This window comes from Macrobrachium nipponense, chromosome 21, assembly GCF_015104395.2.
Source record: "Macrobrachium nipponense isolate FS-2020 chromosome 21, ASM1510439v2, whole genome shotgun sequence".
NCBI lineage: Eukaryota > Metazoa > Arthropoda > Malacostraca > Decapoda > Palaemonidae > Macrobrachium > Macrobrachium nipponense.
The window spans coordinates 73004658-73024979 of record NC_087212.1 but is presented as its reverse complement, the minus strand read 5'-3'; the positions used below and the strand labels follow the sequence as shown (position 1 = coordinate 73024979).

At 38.2% G+C, this 20322-nt stretch overlaps 1 protein-coding gene across 5 annotated transcripts in view; it reads right to left on the bottom strand.

Moving 5' to 3' along the window:
- Positions 1–20322, bottom strand: part of LOC135198166 (host cell factor 2-like) — a 167723-nt gene that overhangs the window by 145448 nt on the left and 1953 nt on the right. For all 5 annotated transcript variants that reach the window (XM_064225674.1, XM_064225676.1, XM_064225678.1 and 2 more), the window contains exons 2-3: positions 9156–9282; positions 8430–8612 (exon numbers count right to left, since the gene is read on the bottom strand). In XM_064225674.1, the coding sequence (XP_064081744.1) occupies positions 8430–8612; positions 9156–9282 (310 nt within the window). The remainder of the gene's footprint in view (positions 1–8429; positions 8613–9155; positions 9283–20322) is intronic.

Here is a 20322-nt window from a genome sequence, read left to right as displayed (position 1 = left end):
CGCGGCTGTTCTGGAATCGTCGGGCGTGTTGTGGAGCACAACACGTGCCAATGTGTCGGGAGAAACGCCGCGGTTTTCTGATGCAATACCTCATCTAGATTCATCTATGGAGTCCTAGTAAACTCGGGAGTCTGTGACGCTCGCCGTAGGCCCCGCCCCCAGAATGCCATATAAATACGACGGAGGAAGTAGCAGCAGGAGGAGGAGATATAGAGAGAGATCGTAAAAGAGACTCTCCAGTTAGTCACAGAGAGATATCCTCAGTAAGAGCCACAGATCAGATTATCAGTGAGAGATCAGCAGCAGCAGAGATCATCCGTGAGAGATACGAGAAAAAGGAACCAACGAAGGATCAGGAAAAAAGTTGTTCGAGAGTTGGTTGGATACAGGTCTAGTCATCTTCAGGAGTGGGCGAATTATCTCATGTTATCTCGACGTCGAGCAGTCTTCAGCGAAGAAAAGGTCCTGCTAGAGGTTTTTGGGGAGTTCCTGCCTTACAAGTAAACTAGTTCCTGCAATACGGAGTCATGAGGACGTCCGCTTTCGCCGATCTCTTTTTGTGAAGCAACCGCTACAAGTCACTAAGCCGTCCCGCAAGTATTTGAATTACCTCACTGTTCCCCCAGTTCATGCAGTGTAAGATTCTATCTTTTTATGTAAATAGGAGATACCATTCTGCATTTACCTTTGTTAGTAAGCTTGTAAATAAACCTTTGTTGTGTTAGTGTTTCTTTCTATATTCATATCCCCAGTTTCAACTGTTTGTGTTATATTTTTTTTATTATTATTTCATATCGAACCTGAAGCAGACCTCTCTCAGAAGCCGTAACACTGTGTCGACCCTTTGGCCAGGATTTTTCGACACCGTAACAGGTGCTGTTAAGCGAAAACCACCATTAACTGAAATTCAGCAATTTATGGGGTTTATGGCACAGAGATTTGGTTATTGGCACCTCTGTTAGGTATGTTATGCTGCCATAACTCTGATTATCAACATCTTATGGGCGCCAATAACCGAAACTCGGCCCATTATGGCGCCATAAATCCCCGATTTTATGGTGCTGGACACACGCCATAAAACCAGATCGCCATTAACTGAGTCCACCAATACCTGGGGACTGCCTGTATTCCTTCTAATAAAAAATTCTTCCTTCTGGACTGCCGCTAAAGGTAACAACAGCAAAGAAAGGGCTCAAAAGAGCAAAGTGCTTGGGTCAGAAGGAATCGATGTAAAAGTCCAACTTTAACTGACAGAAGACAGCTAAGCCTAGATACTAATGAAACTTTCTTAGAAACAGCTATATATGAAATAAGGATTTCTGCTAAATCTCCTACTGCAGTTATCCACAGTGAAAGAACTCAATTGAGCAGAGGGGTTTGTTTTAAATAAGGCAGGAAATGGATGCTGATGCCTAGCTATGCTTACAGTAGTCAGCCTAGCCTAGAATGATGTTATCTTATATTGCAACTAGCTTAAGGTCAACCTTGGACAAGATATATGCCCTACAAGCCACCTTTGCTCAAGTGCACTCCATTGCCTTGTAGAAGACTATGTATTCAAAGTTGAAGGGACCTCGCCTCAAAGAAAAAGATAGAGTAGGTAATGTGTTAAGCAAGGGAGGATTCTATCTCAAATGAAGCCACAGTAGTCATACTTTTGCTATTCTGATTTATCCAACTAATATAAGAAGGTGCTACTATCTAAAGGGGGGATTGCATAAGCCAGGACAACAACCAGTCTCCACATATCTTCCTTAGGCATGTACTATACCAAAAGCCTCAGAGTGAGATCCATTTGTTTGGAAGAGGAACAAAAAACACCATTCAATCCTGATGAAAATTCAGCTCTTGAAAGATGGAGGGTGGAGTCTGACATCATGCCTCTTCACCTATAAAACTGAAGTACTTTACTTTCAAACCTGGCACTCAGCGAGTTGAAACTAGAGTGATTGATGACCCTTAAGACACTGAGGGTAAAGTTTATATTCAGATGGGTTCTCCAGGGCTGCTGCCTTTTTAAAAGCAGCAATGTTATCCTCCCCATGTAGGGCAGCCCTGAACATAAGGATCCTACCTTAAATTAATTTTACTTTTATGGTACTATTACATATCAATACCTCCTACCTCTGGCATAAACTTGAATTCTTCCTTTGGATTCTTCCAAGCAAATAAAAAAATTAAATAAATTGTATTAACATTAAAACTTTATGAGGTAACAAACCCTATTAGAAAAGCTAAATCAGGCTTGGAAATGTGAATTGCTCAAAGTTCTATACTACAAGGTGAAAACCAAATATCACTAAGATCTGAAAATGACCTACTAAACATACATTCGACAATTGAAATTACTTTTAGACAAACAAAAAACATAACATGGTTGATCAAAGCAACTAACAAAAATCAGAGTGTGTTATCTTGTCACTACTATGACAAGATCACATGTAGATGTTCGTTCCTATTAGTGATAACATTTCTAAAACCCATCACAATAGGTATATGGCAGAGTACGTATATGGAATAATTAACCTGACCGTAACAAATTAAAACATATCACATTAAATGACGAGACATAGTTTGTCATATCAAAAGGAATGAACGCGCAAGTAATTTTGATCCAACTTAGATTTGGTCATTCATTTGATCCATGGATATCTGACAAATAAACCAGACGATCCAATCTCTTTTTGTAAAAAATGCAGAGTAACAGTAATAATTAAATATTTTTTACATGAATGTCCTAAATATACCTGATAAAGAATAAGACATTTTAATGATAAATTTTTTTTTGTATATACTTACCAAGTAATTATATAGTTATAAGTTTCTAACACTAACAACAAATACAAATTGGAAAAATTTTGGAAAATCCCAGTAATGGTCTTTTGTTTTGGGTGAAGGTAACTACCCCTGGCCCACTTTCAGGGGAGAACAGGTACAAGTAGCTAAAAGGGCTCCCATTATGAAATTATTTGGTAAGTATATACAAAAATTTATTTTATAAAAATGTAATTTTTATATTAGTAACTTACCAAGTAATTACATACCTGAATCCCACACTGACAGAAGGTAATATATATGGACATAGTACGCTATTACAAAAAACTAACATTCTAAACGGAAAATTACTTGAAACAGTAAGTTAGCTAGCATTGACCTGGTGAGGGAGCTACAACAAATAATTACAGGCAGCTCACAGTTATCGGTAGACTCAGTTAATGGCAGTCCAGTTTTATGGCTCCATAACAGGCCGAGTTTCAGTTATACCGCCATTAACCAGTTATCAGCCCCGTTAGCCAGATATTGGCGCCTTAAATTGCAGTTTTTTGGTTAATGGTAGTTTTCGCTTATCAGTACCCCGCTGATAACCAGGGACTGCCTGTACTACCTCTGGTCGTTGCTCCTCTCCATTTGTAGTGACAGGGCATCAGGGGCCCTGTGTCATCTCTACTTTAGTGGCTGTAAGTTATTCTTCCAACCACGGTTAGTTGATACAGGGGTGGTTAGAGGTGGGCCTTTGTATGTTAAGACCTCAGGTTTGTAAGTCATGAAAAATACAAATTGGTTAAAAATTTGTCATTTGTTCATATACGAAACAAACCTTCGGTCTTAACATTAGGATAGACTTAATCTTGGTGGGAGGTAAGTACTATTAACCAACTGGGAGTTTGCCACCTTTGATCAGTTTTCTGAATACCGTTGTCAACATTTATTGCTAGAATAACAATTTTTTTAAGAGCCCTATCTCGGTTATTTTTCATAGAAATTACTTTGTAAATATACGAAAATGTAGAGGAAAAGTTGAAGAATAAAGGGAAAGTTAAGAAAAATGGCTTTGGGGTCACTGAGAGGGAAGTGTAGGTGCGATCAGCTGATTTCATTGTGAGAATTTTTATGTACTATTACGTCAGTTGGACATGAAAGGGTTAATGGTTGGAGAAGCTAATCCCATCATAGATCTAAAGACATAGTAAATAATCCTCAATCTCCGCTATAGTGATTTCAGAAGAAGAGGTATTATTTTCTCGGCACCATGTTCTGAAAATTGACCACTTTGCTTGGTATAGATCTGTTGAAGACTGGCACCTATAATTAGCAGTTGCTTCTTGAAAACCCTTTGGCTTTAACAAGGATCCTGACAGTCTGAAGCCTGTAAGAGTAAGAGTTAATTATCCTTGATGGAATCGAAGGAAGTGTGGCTGTTTGAGAAGCTTTGTTTTCCGAGGTAACAGCCTGGGGTAATCTACGAGCAGACTGATTAGGTCTGGAAACCACTCCTTCTGTGGCCAGAAAGGAGCTACTAATGTCATCGAGATGTTGCTGTGGGATATGAATTTTTTCAATACTTCCCTCACCATACTGAATGGGGGGATTGTAAACACCTGGATTTGACCAATCCTGGAGAATGGCATCTGTTGCCCAAGCCAGAGGGTCTGGAACTGGTAAACAATAAAGAGGAAGATGGTGATTTCTCGATGTCACAAGTAGGTCTACCGATGGTTTTCCCCATCGTTTCCACAGGTCAGTGCATACCTGTGGATTTAATGACCACTCTGTCGGTACCACTTTCTTGTAGTGGCTTAATTCATATGCTAGAACATTTAATTTTCCTTGGATGAATCAAGTTAGCATCATTGTTCAGTTGCTATTTGCCCATAAAAGTAGCTCTCTGGTTCCTTGGTAGAGAGAAAAGGAAGGAGTTCCTCCTTGGTTCTTTATTTCTACTAACTCTGTCATGTTGTGAGTGGTTACTATTTTGGTGCATCAGGGTTGAGCATGCTTGAAGGGCTAGACATATTGCTCTCAATTCCTTCACGTTGATGAGCACATTCTTCTCTGTTGAAGACCACATTCCCACAATTTCTTTTCCATCCAACAGGGCTCCCCAACCAAGATCTGATACCTCTGAATATGTTAGGTTGAGGGTTCAACATGTTTAATGACTTTGCTACTACAAACCTGCTTTCTTCTAGCCACCAATAAAGATCCTCCTTATCTTGGAAGAGATGAGGAAGACAAGCGAATCTGGTTGCGTCTTCCTCTTCCAACTGGCCTTTAGGTAGAACTGGATAAGACTGGCGTGCAACCTTCCTAAAGGTACAAACTTCTCTATCGATGAAAGTGTCCCCAACAAGCTCATCCACTCGTTGGCTAAGCAGGAGGGACGAGAGAGGAAGCTTCAAATTTTCTTCTGGCAATATGTTATTCTCTGATCAGAGGAAGAAGCCTGAAAATTCAGAGAATCTATCTCCATTCCTAAATAAAGTATCGACGAATAGCAGCGATGATCTACGAGAGGGATTTACTCCATTTTGTGGTAAAGGAACACCACAACTCCATCTTTTTCAGTACTCCATTAGTAAAAACCGAGGCTAGTTCCTTTGCGCCATCTCTAACTGCTTTATCTGCGCACCCAAGTATACCGAGCCAGTCCGTAGCAAAATTATTCTGAGGCTAGAATCACTACTGTCCAGTCTAGGAAGCTTAGCACCTCTAACACCTTAAAGACATCTTTGATAAGATGGTCTATCTGAGGTAGTAAAAAAGACTTTTGCTGAAAAGAAAGCAGATCTCCTACCTGAATAAATAAGATTGGAGAATTAGAGGAGGCAGATACTCCCATGGAAGGAATTTCTCCAGTGGCATATGATGCTTGTCTTCGCTTCACTAACCAAGGAGAAGGGAAACAGAAAGTCGCTTTACCAAGCTCCCTCTTTTCAGCTAACCAAGAATCAATCTTGGTGAAGGCCTTTTTAAAAGAAGAGGACAATACCATCTTGGGGAGCCCCACTGCTCCTGAAGGTTGCCTCATCATAAATGCCAATCCTGGAGAAGACGGAACTGTTAAGAGAAAAGAAAGAAGGGTAGCATAAGATGAAATAATGCAGGAGAGCCATAAAATTAGAAGTCAGTTGCTCCTATTCTAACTCCTCCTCATCCGAAGAAATAGGAAATACATCTTTTAAAACATCCAGAGGATTCTGAATCATCAATAAGGGGTTTTGAAGTAGATTCAATATACGGGCAGTCCCTGCTTATCGGCGGACTTGGTTATCGGGAATCCAGTTTTATGAGGTTTGTCTAGTGCCATAAATCGGTGATTTATGGGACCGTAATGGGCCGAGTTCCAGTTATCAGTACCAATAAAGGGTTATGGTGCCATAACATACCTAACAGAGGTGCCATAATGGCGCTTATGGCACTGATAACCAGTTATCAGCAACATAAATCACCAAGTTTTGGTTAATGGCCGTTTTCGCTATCAGCACCCCTCCGAGAATGGAATCCCCGCTGATAACCAGGGCCTGCCTGGGCAGTCCCCAGTTATCATCGGGGGTTCTGTTCTCAGCAGGGTGCCAACAAGAGAAACCCACCATTAACCAAAATGCGGTGATTCATGGCGCCTATTTTCAATTAATGGCACTGATAACCGGTTAATGGCACTTCTGTTAGGTAGTTATGGCGCCATAACTCTATTGTGCCATAACGGAAACTTGACCTGTTATGGCGTCATAAATTGCTGATTTTATAGTGATAGGCAAGCACCATAAAACCGGATTGCCATTTACCGAGTAGCCAACAACTGGGGACTGTCTGCACTAGACTGTTCATCATACACTGGGCATTCGCCATACACTATGCGCTTGGACACTTTTTTAGAAGCAGAGCTAACTGGCACTTGACAGGGGGTCTCTTAAAAACTACAAGAGGGGAGGGGACTGTGCTCTTGCTCTTTAGTACATTTACAGAACGAAGGAGAATCATCTACTGACATAGCAGGGACCTTGGTCTAGGAGTGCCAGTGGAATGGATAATCATTTCCTCTACTGCACAAGCACTAAAACTGTTCACTTGATCCATCAGGACTTTAATGGAAGTCCCAATTTCAGCTACCTTATTCACTAATACAGGCAGTCCCCAGTTATCAGCGATCCGGTTTTATAGGGCTTGTCTAGTGCCATAAAATCAGCAATTTCTGGCACCATAATGGGCAGAGTACCGGTTATCGGCGCCATCAGTAATAGTTATGGTGCCATAACATACCTAACAGAGGCACCATAAGGGTGCTTATGGCGCCAATGACCGGTTATCAGTGCCATAATGGCACCTCATAAATCACCAAGTTTTGGTTAATGGCAGTTCTCGCTTATCGGCACATCCCGGGGAACAGAACCAGCCCCCCACACCCCCTGATAACCGGGGACTGTCTGTAGACCAAGCTTTTGGTCTATCTGCACCTTGAGACTGGCATTGGCACTGGGTTCTGAATAATCAGCCAGGAATTGAAGTTGAGGGAAAAGTCAGAGGAAGTGCCATGGGAGAAAACAGACAGGAGCATTGAAATCATCAACTCACGTGAACTCATCTGACTAGCAGTCTTAGCCTCGACTCTAGCAGCTGTCTTCCTACTTCTGTCACATTTAAGTTTCATTAAATAAGAATCTAACACCTGACATTTTCCATTATCCCAACCTTTACACTTGGTGCAAGTCAGAGTTAAAGAACAAACTTGTCCTCTGCACATACTACACACAGTATGGGAGTTATATTTAGCCGCAGTCAGTCTTGTTTTGCAGCCTTTGCTGCAAAACCTACTACTGGATGAACTAGTCTGACATAATTCAATCAAAAGTCAAATTCAAGAGTCAAATTCAGTGATAAAGTCGTATCTAAGCTAATATAATTAGCACTACCAAAGTAATGGAATACATTACCCAACTTATCCGGTGACCAAAAAATTTCGAGATCTGCTCAACCACTATGTAACTTCATTGATTGGCAGAAACAAATTGATCCTTTTAGCTATGCTGTACCTGATCTTCCCTGAAAGTGGGGAGGGTGAGTTACCTACAATCTAAACAAACAAGTAGTACCGGGATTTCCAAATTGTTAAAATTTCTAGCTACCGTTAGTGTTAGAAACTTATAGCTATGTAATTACTTGGTAAATTACTTATATTAAAGTAAAGTTTTGGAAACAAATCAATTACAGGAATTTCATCAGACTCCATTTTCAATTACCCTATAAAAATTCTTAAAAAGCTATACATAATTCAAAATATAACATCTAAACTACTTTCAATATAGAAAAACCCTGTGAGAGATAAAGGCTTTAGTGCAGTGGTCTGATTAAACTACATAAAGTAATTAGCAATGACAATAATATAATGTGTAACAATCTGCAATATCTCTTCAACATGCAGCTCCTCTTCTGCTGAAACTTTTTCCCGTTAAACCTTCCTTTCCTTGATGAAGTCCATCTACCTCGCCTTGGGTATCCCCATATTTCTCCAACACACCTTCCCTATCAAATCCTGTACATAAAAATTCTGAAAAATTATAAAATCAACTAAACTAAACTGTACTATTATGAGAATAGAATTTATTTAATAAAACTCAACTTTATGATACATAGTGTCAAGCCTTACTTACTTTGGAATATTATTTTTTGGGTCTTCACTGTCATTTGCTAGACCACCAAAAAGATAAACTTTATTGCCAATGATGGTGAATGAATGGCCCAACCTTGGACATGGGGGAGGACCATTGCGAGGAGGCCGAGGTTTAACTCGCTTCCATTCCCATCTGGAAGCCTGAAGTTCATACAGTTCATTGCTGAAAATATCAATAAACACTCCTGTCATAAACTAATAAAATAGTTCATATTTAAACAAATTTATAGATCTGATAACTTCCAATTTATCCATGTTTTCAATGTTTTTTTTTAATATTAGCAACTGGAGACTTTTGAGCATCCTTACTTCACATGCCTAGAGAAATTAGTGCTATGCATCCTTCAATTACAAAACCCTTTCATAACACTCAATTTCTTATACCGTATGCAAATGCTTTATTAAACTAGCTTATTTGAGCTTTGTGTTGTCTAATAGTTCTATCAATAGCCCAAGCTGGAAGAACAAGTCAAATACAAGAGCATTGAAATATTTCCATTCAATTATACTTTCTAATTTCCTTCTTGATCAAGTGTAAATTCACATTAAACCCAGTAGCTACAACTTCTTCAAAGTTTAACTCTTCAGTTCCTTCTACATCATATAAAACAAATTAAATACTGCATGTCCTTCTAAGTGCACCATATAAAACAAATTAAGTACTGCATTTGCTTATAAAGTAAGTTAAATAGTAATCGATACAAACCTGTATTTGCCATATTCAACCATACCGCCAAATACGAGAATTCGAGTGCCATCCACCACAAACCCATACGCAGCACATCCTGGTGGTACGTCACCTTTGACGGGAGGTACAAACCACTGGTTGGTTGCTGGAAAATATGAGGATCAATTTAAAACTCCAGTCTATTTATATCTACAAGAGAATTTCATTGCTAAACATTTTTAGTGGTTCTCCCCAGATAGCTGTAAACAAAAATCTTCATAATATAAATCTGCATCAAACTAGAATGATTAATACCTAAAATAAGAATACATGTATACCAGTCCACAATAAAGCTTTAGTAACTTTTTACAGGCAGATTTAGCAATATGAGCAATGTGATCTCTCACTGACATGTTAAACAACAATGGACAGCTAAAATAATAATTAAAGTTGGAGGCTGAATAAAAATTTTTCTCATGAATTAATAGACATAGGCAAAATAGTAAAGCAGTATATATGTATACATATAGTATGTGAAACTAATACTATTAAAACGATAAAGGCTATACAGGCAGTCCCCGGTTATTGGTGGGGGTTCCGTTCCCAACGCCGTGATGACAACCAAAAATCGGTGAAAACAGCATGATCCTCAAGTGGGGATCAGTGCTGATAACCGGGGATCACCACATATCGACGTCAAATATCCAGTTAAAGTCATCGCTAGACAAGCGCTGAAAAACCAGATTGCCAATAACTGGGGACTGCCTGTAGTAAAAATAAAAAAACTTTTAAATATATGTACAAGTTACTATGACACCAGGTAATAAATTTTATTATGTACTCTCCCTTATATCCAGAATTTGTTCACAAAAATGATAATTTATAAAAACAAAATTTTATCTACATGTACTTACCAACTAATTACATTACAGCAGCTAAGTTGAAAAATTCGGGATAGCCATGACGTCACAGCCTACTGCTGCCAACCTCTCGTCTTCGGTGGCATCATTATATTACACTTTCATTTCGGGAATACACACTTATGGAGAAATATGAATTTTCTCGTATGATAAGCAGCAATGCTGTTGTGTGCTCCAGTTAAATTTTGAATAAGAAAGCTTAAGCAGAACTTTAGCTCAGTCAACTTTAGACGGTTGCCGTTTAGGTTGTCAGCAGTCCAGCGATAGCCTAGGTTCTGATAACCATGTCGGCCGTAGAGCTATGACGGGCATAGAACTATGATGCACATGAGAGCTATGAAGGGCTTTGGAAGCATGACGACCATGAGATCTATAATAGATATGAGTACAGGCAGTCCCCCGGGTTACGACGGTGTCGACTTACGACGTTCCGAGGTTATGACGCTTGTCAATAGACGTTATTTCCAGGGTTATGACGCATGTTCCACGTTCCAGGGTTACGACACATGTTCCAGCGTTACAACGCCTACAACGCTCATCTGGGAGATGAAATATGACACCAAAAATGCAAAATAATCAATATTTGAAGGTTTTTTTGATGAAAAATGCCATAAGAATGCAGTTTACATAGTTTTGAATGCTTGGGTGCATTCAAAACTAAGGTTTTCTTAGGATTTTTGACGATGTTCCGCCTTATGACGATTTTCGGCTTATGACGCGTCTCAAGAACAGAACCCCCGTCGTAACCTGGGGACCGCCTGTACTATGAAGACCATGAGGAAAGGACAGTCATAGTTGGCAACTGTGTAAACAGTGACGGGCGTAGGAATCGTTCGTACGAGCGCAGTGTTGCCAATTTAGACAAACTTGATATATACATATGCCGATGCCTTTACAAATGCAATAATGATAAAATAGCTCTCATATTTGTATATAGAATTGCAAATAGATACTCTAAACTCATTTATTTCCATGGTTTTGTGTAAGTTTTATCCTAAGTTTGGAAGGTAAACACAAACCAATTGGCACCTGCTGGTTTAATCATGAGAACGTGAACAGTGTAGTTTTACAATGCACGTAAAGCTGGGCGGCCGTAAGGTCCACGAAGTAGTTATTGAGATGCGTCACCCTCTTATTTACGTGCTAAGAGAAGCGAAGATGCATCAGCCACATTCACCTGCTGCCTACCAACAGCACCCATCACAACAAGTCTATGGATTCCTCTTAGTAATCGAATACAGCCTCCATGGTGGGAATTAACAGACTTTGGGTTGACCCCAGAAAACTTCAAACCTTTACAGGTAAGAAGAATTCCCTTGTTTTATATACTTTTTGGTATAATCTGGTTTGTTTCTATAAGAATATTGACCAAACGCTTCGACTCTTACACAAGTAGTTAAAGTTAATCGAAAGTTTGGTTCCTTTGCAGTAAAGTACTGTAGAACCATTCTTCTTAATGAAAGCTCATGAAACACGTTTCAGTCTCTGATCGCACAAGGCGGTGTTTTTGTTGGGAGTAAAATTGGTGGCGATAGGTATCCCATAAACTAAAATTCAGGACTACTCCCTTGAGTGAGTTCCGGGTGTATAGGCCACAAACTTAAGGTAGCCAAGCCTAAGTAGTGAACCTGTAACCTAAGATGCTATAGCCAAGCTAATTGAGTCATACCTTTTAGCCTAACTAGTGGTTAAATTTGTAGCCTATCCCACCCAGTTCGAGTCTACCACTACTATCTTAGTTAATCTGAGTAGTAGTTCTTTGCTTAGACTGTCCAAACTAACTGGTTTGGCATACATGTGCCAGCCTAGCTAATGGTTGCGGTCTTGGCTTTTGAACCTGCATTTACTATCTTAGCTTTGTGGTACAGTTCTTAGTTAGCTTAGCCTAACTCATGGGTTAGATGGTTCTGGCATACATGTCAACTTAGCCTAACAATAGGTTGATGACTTAGCATGGCCTTGCTACTTGAACATGACTTTACAATCTTAGCTTGGTCTAGTGCCTAGGCTACCCCTTTGGAACACGTACCACCTCATCCTAGCAGGTTGTGGCTGTAGCCTAGCATGTATCGTCCAAACTTTCTCGGACAACTTTAACCTAACCTAAGTCATTTAGTTTCTAGATTAAGCTAGTCTATACTAGCCTGGACTAGTTAGTGTACTTCTCTGATGGACTTAGCCCAGCCTAAGTGATGGAGGAGTTAGCCTAGCCTAATTGGTGAAAGAGTCAACCTAGCCTAACCTAACCAAGCCAGTGTGAATCTGGTCTTGCCAACTTAAAATAAGTTAACCAGTTCTTAATTGACTATACCTACTTAGCCTAGTCCAAGTGGTTGTTGGCTAGATTAAACTAGCATCTTCAAAGGGGTCTCTTCCATCCTGGCCTAGTTTCTATTGTGAAGTCATGAACTTAACATAAAGGGTTCAAGCTTCAGTTAGCTGAAGAAAGTCATTAGAACCTCATCATATCTGGAAGGGGAAGGTGGAGAATTTCCCATTCTTCACGAGTGAGGTTGGGTGAAGTGACGTTGGGTACAATTCTGGGCTAGGTTGCTCGAGAATAGCCCCATAGTGGTTTCTGGCAATATAGGATTTCTCTTTGGAAGTTACTTCTTGAACATGTCCGTATATTGTGACAGACCACCGCATTGGGTGTTTCGTGGTTGAAAAGTAACATTCCTTATGAAGAATGAGCCCTGTCCTATTAACAGGTTAATTCCTTGGACAGGAGGATAATGATGACACTGATTGAATACTCTGGAGAGGGAACAAAATTATAGTCAGACAGGCTAACTCACTCAGTATTGACCATATTACGTATATTAATTAGCTAAAATGATGTTCAGGGGTTAGGGGATGGAAATATTAATTTCAGACTTGGTGCAAACTAGATTCAGCAAATACGGTCAGACAAATGCCAGGCATAGGGAGTTTGTACTCCCTATCACAAAGAACAAAGAAACAGTATGAATGAAAATGAGACATGACTTTGAAAACTTGTACACTCTAGGACAGCTGTGAATACAATGGACAAAGGCAGGTCAGGCTAGGTCACGTCATGTGACTTCCTAAAAGGGATAGATCTAAGAATTCCAGACACCTCTTGATGCTCATTAGGAGCTTTGAACAGTCATGTCCCTACGCCTATGAGGGCTCCTCGTTGGGATGTGGCATCCCAGCCACCTACCCTGAGATAGGGGGTCTCCCCGGGAGGCATCGAGTAACTTTGATTTGGGGTAGATGTATAACAATCACACTCCTGTCTCTGGTTTGTAATATTGGTCCCTCTGACAACAACAAATACAAAATGTGTTTGTGTTTATCTTATTTTACCTAGTCATTGTTAAACTAAATACAATATTCATTCTATATTTTATGAATCATATTTGAATTTAATTTACTATATAAATACCTGTATACACATAAAAAGTGTAGCACTTTTTTTTAAGTACTATAATCTCCAACAAACCTCCATCTCAGCAGTATGATACTTTGTGAATTGAAGAAATCAGAAGGAAAATTAATGAATCCGAATAGTAACCGTATACTACAAATTAAAGCACTATGGTTATGTTTCCAGGCAATGACTGAAAACCTGTTTTACACAGTAATTCAGTAACATAATTTTATATTATGTAATAGCACTACAGAGTAATAAGACAAGAATTAGGATATTACTCTCTCCTCTGACTTCAAGTATGATGGCCTTGAATGGAAAATTAATTAATGCAATACGTACTCTGTCCTAACTGAGAATTAATTAAGACTGACCAGTTTGATCAAACTGTTTAGGAATCAAATTCAAGAACATTACAAGATTTCCTATTATGGAATTAGCTACTTAGGCTACCCTACATGTCCCATAGACACCAATATCTATGTTTTTCATACTGCTTTAAATATAATTGTAAATTATTGTAGTTCAGTGTATAATTTTTTACTATACTGCCTGACATACCCCATAGCCCTTTCACATTCACTAATTTAGGTCAAAAGTATATTTATTTGTATGCATTCATTAGACAGGCAAGTAAACTAGAGGTTAATGCTAAGTTTGCAAGCAAGCTACTATACACTAATTGGGTAGGGCATTGCCCATACCAACATTTCACCCCTTACTGCCACCCCCACTGAATGACTAATGTAATCTGGATTGTCAAGTAAAATATGACTACATATGTATTTAGTTAAACATAATGTGAATGTACTGTGGAGTGTCAAAGATACACCAAATTCTGAAGTAATCTGTGCTTTTCATAACATATAAATGTATGTTTTCATAGATGTAGTCAAACTTAAACACACTTCGGCTGTCACTGGCAGGGGATGGGGGGGAGGGGGGTTGGTAGGGCTGAAATTTTCATTTCCTCTGAAAATCTGGAGTACTGGGTTACAAAGACAGTGGTACAATCTCATTTTCATAAAGTACAGAACAAAAGATACTGTAATTTCTTTAGGGGTTTAGAAAGGATATGAGAGATGGGAGGGATGAAATATATATTTGAGTCTACTGTAGTATTACCAAAACCAGTTGTAACCAGCATAAAATGGCATGGTATAAACAAAGATAGAAGGCAAAGATTAGTACCTATACTCTGTTTTTTTCCATCTGTCCATCCGCCTGTGGTGTTTGCGCATGGTAACACTGCGTCCCGGGCTTTATATAATATCCTATTTCAAACATTAACCCGTGTAATTCGCATACAGTAAATTATCAAAAGACTTTTCAGTTGCAGATGTACACCAAGATATCCTTTTATTTACTTAAAACTTACACATAGCGTAACAATTTAAAGCCCGGGACGCAGTGTTACCATGCGAAAACACCACATGCGGATGGACAGATGGAAAAAGAGTATAGTGAGTCATAGAGAGCTCTTATGCATCAACAGCAATGTAAGGATGAATCAGAAAGAAATAGTACTGAGAGATAGAGGAGATTACTGGGCTAAACAGCTTGCAGAAGTTTCAGAGAAATGGTCTTGTATTCAGAAAGTACATGACAATTGAATGACATTGTATTGAACAGAATGGTCTATTTATTGTCTGCTGACTGATGAAGTTTCTATATAGGTGCAAAAAACAGCCATGAGACAGCTTTTCCACCCAGCAGTTCTATCAATTATTCAGCACTTGAAAGGGGCAAGCTCAGCAGTGAATGCAATGTTTATTCATGAAGCATACCCTCCCCCTTTGGGGAATACAATTACCAATAATGATATATTTCTTGACGGAAAATATTTATGTTAAGTATTTTTACCTGTGTATATGTATGTATATACAGAGACAAATTCCACGAACAAAAGAGAAACAATGTTGTACTGCAAGCAGTTTCAACTTGTCCTTTACTTAGCAGACTGAAGAAAAAAAGTTTACAAAGCCCGTATAAATGACAGATGGGGGTTACAAAGGAAAAAAATATGTACCTGGAATCTAACACAATTGGAGAATTAGTAGACCTAACAAAATAGGGTTAAGTTTTTTAATTGTTTTATAAAGGGATTAGGTCCAACAACTCAGAAGCAGGGACAAGACAATTAAGATTATACAAGGAAGGTGACTGACCACCAAAATGTGCTATGAAAGTACAACTCGATAACTCTCCTTTTGGTAAACAATAATTTTTGCAACATGAAATTTTTTACAGTTGTAACTTTAACCTTAGCGTTACAAATTACTTACTTTATCATTTATTTTCTATGAATTCATGTTTATTTATTTATTTTATATTCTTCTTTTTTAAATGTTCACCTTGTAAAAATTTGTATCATTTATCAAAAGAAGAATTACCGAGTTGTACTTTTGGAGCATTTTTTGGGGTCAATCACCAGCCTTGTATAATATTTTAATTGTCTTGTCCCTACTTCAAAGCTGTTGGGCCTAATACTTTGTAAAACCTTTTAAATATTTAATCCTCTTTTGGTAGGTCTACTAAATGGTAAATTGTGCTGAAATCCATGTACATTTTTTTCCCATTGTAATCCCCATCTGTCATTAATATCAGCTTTCTTTGTAAACTTATTTTTATATTTCTTCAGTCTGTTAAAGTAATGGACAAGAAGGCGAAAGATCTTGCAGTACTTCATTGTTTCTATCTCCTTCACGGAAATTTGTCTTTATTTATATTTATTCATCACGTTCCATAGTTTTGATTCAATTTTACATACATCTAAAATGGGAAGCCTGCAACCAGGTTTCTGCATTTTATTTTGTTTGTGTATGGGCATTCTTTGTGTTTACTGCACTTTTTTTCAGTGGACTAGGACAATTTCTTAGTCTAACACTTTAATTTATATTCAATGCTAGAGCAAACAATGGTTTGTGTGTACTTCTGTCGTTTTCTACTCAGTACTTTCATTGATCGTTTCGTTTCGCTGTCTAAATTTCATCCGTAGCTGCGCGCTACCTGACATATGCTTTACAGAGGCATACGTATTTACGTATCCTATACTATATATGTATATGTATATATATATATATTATATATATATATATATATATATATATATATATATATATATAACAAATTGAACTGAAGGACCATCAAGAATATCGAAGTTAGTTAAATGAAATAAACTCATCAATTTTTACCCCAAATAATTTTCTTCTTTATCAGTTGGAAAAAACTGTTTGAAACCTTAATTTCTAATACTAAAAGCTTCCGAGAAACGTGCATTTTAAAGAAACTGGACATAATAATGTATTCACAATATCGTTAATTGTATAAAACGAGAAATGTGAACATTGTAGCATAGGAAAGGTCGCGTATACAAAATTTTCCAATAGTTGCGGGTAATGTGCAGACGGGCGGACAGCGGCTGTTCCTTTGAGCGTACTCACACCCTACACCAACTTCCCGAGTTCGGCTTTTTACCCTGTTGCCACTTCTACTTTCACTTACCAGCCAAGAATAAACTTGACTGCATCTTTTTATAAAACAAATCTTTCTTGAACAAACCATCACCAATAAATCCTTGGATATTAACAAACAATTAACATGATCTAAGTCTATGAAAATTATAAGTGTAATAACAGAAGAGTTGAATAACGCCCAAAGCAGAACTCCAATGAATAGATTTCTAAATTATTTGCTTTAATAATTTAAGAAAACGAAAAGAAAATATTTAATATTTCTTGTGCGGGCAGCATCGTCTCGTAATCAACTGAGTCAAGGTCAACCAGCTTTGGAGGTCCAGCTTCAATAGCAACTGTTTCCCCACCCCCATGCATTATGACCACAGACATCCCAGCCCAAGCAGATAAGGAAACTCATTTTCCCAGGAGCGATTTGCTCTCTTTTATTTTTTGATCCTCAAAATATAAGTGGAATAATTCATCCTTTTACAGATACATAGATATAGTATAAAATGCCTTCTTGCAAGTCATAAAAATGTTCCGTCAAGTGGAAACTAAATTCAAGCTTCACAAAACTAAATTTGCACTGCCTATTGAAGACGAACCCATTCTGAGAAAACCAAGCATCAGTGTGTGCTGCACATTCTTTCTCCATAATACCATAACTGTACAAGCAGCCATGACGCAAAATTACAGGTGTCGACGGAAATGGAAATAACAGGTATTCTCAACTGCCACTCAGTTACTGCACCTACATGTAGCAACGCTCAGTCCTGAGAGCAATAAGCTATCTTTTGCTTCAGCCATTTGAAAATGCAGCAAAGACTTGGTAAACTTCAATGAAAACTGGAAGTAATGTCTTAACTGGAACGAGAGGACCAATATTTACCAAAATTCTACCTCATTAACTACTGACAAAGGAGTACTGAAACGCAGGCTTCCTGAACCGTGAAAAAGACCTTACTCTTTCTAGTTAAAAAATTGACAAGCTCCATAATCAACGACTGAAGGAAGCCACCTTTTAATACAGTGTAACATTAATCCAAGTTCAAACAGTTTCCAAAACAAAGCCCACAAAAATTGAATACAAACACCTAACCACCAAAACAAATACGCATATCTGTGTGTAAGTACGTAGGTGCATGTACACACACACATACATACACACACACACACACACACACACACATATATATATATATATAGTCAACAAACTTCGACTTAAGCCCTTCGTTACTGCCTTAGAAATAGTCTAAATAAGTCAGGATTACACCGTTGTGCGGTAAACAAATCGCGTGTTAATGTGATTAGAATCATTATATATAGCATTATTATATAATGTATATATATATATATATATTGTTTGTTGGAAGCGATTAGACAAACCCTCCGAGTATATATTATACTTGTATACACACATATATATGTGTGCTTCTGTATTAAAAGCGCAGGCTTACGGACATAATTTTCAAAACCAGACATGGGTAAAATTCACTGTTAAAACACTTGTTTGGCAGGAGAGACCATAATGAGAAAAACTCATCTAGTGTCCTTTCTGAGGGAATTCTAAAGGTGGTGCATTGTCGGCACCTGCAAGACAACCTGTCCTTCCTGTGCAGCTGGTACAGCCCTGAACTACGTAAGTCTCGAACCCAAAATCACCAACGCCCACCAAATGCCACCAGCGGTATTTTTCCAACTTTTTGCCGTACAATAAAGGATTTAAGAGGCCGCCAATATCCCTGGAAAATAATTAAATCATGCATACTCGATTTAATTTTAGTACCTAAAAATTTCATACACATGCTCTTCACTAACAAATGGAAGTTCTGCAGTTTAGTTTCGAACTAATGTAGTAATAATAAAAAAAAAAAAAACTAACACGGCGACTGACGTGAGTACACAAGATTTGGCAACACTGTCCAACAGACGCTGTTCCTCGACCTCCCTCACCCTAGCGGCTGTTCCTTTCAGTCTTCCTCCTCCCGGAGTGGAAAGCGCGGGAAACTGGGACGCCCCTTCGCGCCAACTGATTGCCTGTCGACCCTGCTAGAATTACCAACCGTTCCAAGTAAAAACAAAAAATATATTTATTTGGGGTTCAATCAACACTGCAGTATTAGTTAACCAATAACAAAATGCATTAAAAAAAAAGGAAAGCTGTAAATCCAGGCGTGGTATCACCAAAAACAACTCCTATAATCCTTAATACTTGGAAGGGAGATATTGGTATTTATTTCATATAATAGTAAATCGTATTATAATAAATTACACTATCACAATCAAACAAAAGTTCACGAGTGGTTTAGGGCCATTGTGCAAACTGTCATCCTTAAATTTCAGAATGAAATCACATTCATCTCGACTACTGACAATCTGTGTTACCTTGTTCAGTGTCCTTGAGGTCGACTACTACCTCCAGGCAAATTAAACTCCTGAATTTATCATAAGTTGTGGTTATTTTGCGATCACCCTGTGCTTACTTTTAAGTCACGCATGTTCATCATGAAAAGAATATTATGCTTTATATTTACAATGACTTATTTATTACCTAACATTACAAATACTACATCTCAACACGAAAAAATCGCGCTTACTTTGCTATCGTCCTCTGCTTGCTTTTAAGTCAGATTCTTCATAAAAGGAATACTTTCAATTTAAAACTACTTAATACCTAACAATACAAAGTTACGTCTTAACGAGAAACAAACTGAGGGCGGGATGAGTCCCGCTGGCGGTTGTTATTTGTAGAAAACGCCCACCCCAAAATTGCTGACCCAAAGTTAGCCTCGTCACTCACAAAATGTACGCTATAGTTTGACTGGTTGAGTAAACCTTAGCACTGAAATTTTCATTCACGCCTAAAAGTGCAACGAGATGAATTTCACCAGCACAGTTAAAATATATCGAAAGGCGGCTTAATGAAAATCACAAACTCACTTTATTTACTGTTGTATTACAGTAAAAACCAGCATATACGTGTTAAGGAGTGAATACGTATATCTGTGAAAAACATAAGAGGTATCTAATCCTGATAAAATACGAACCATCTTCTTCTTTGCCTTCAGCTTTTCCCATTTCTATATGGGGGTCGCTGTTTCTAGTCAGCCTTCTCTATCTTCCTCTGTCATGTACATCTTGTTCTCTTAGACCCTTTTCCCTCATGTCATTCAATAATTTATCTTTCAACCTGAACTTTGGCCTTCCCCTCCCGAGATATATATATATATATATATATATATATATATATATATATATACATATATATATATATATATATATATATATATATATATATATATACGAATACCTATCTCCTACAATAATGATAACACCGGAAGTATTACACTTCCTATTTCCAGTTATCTTTGGAGGAATCGCTGGTCATGACGAATTACTTTGTAAGACTAGCGGCATTAATTTTTGGTCAC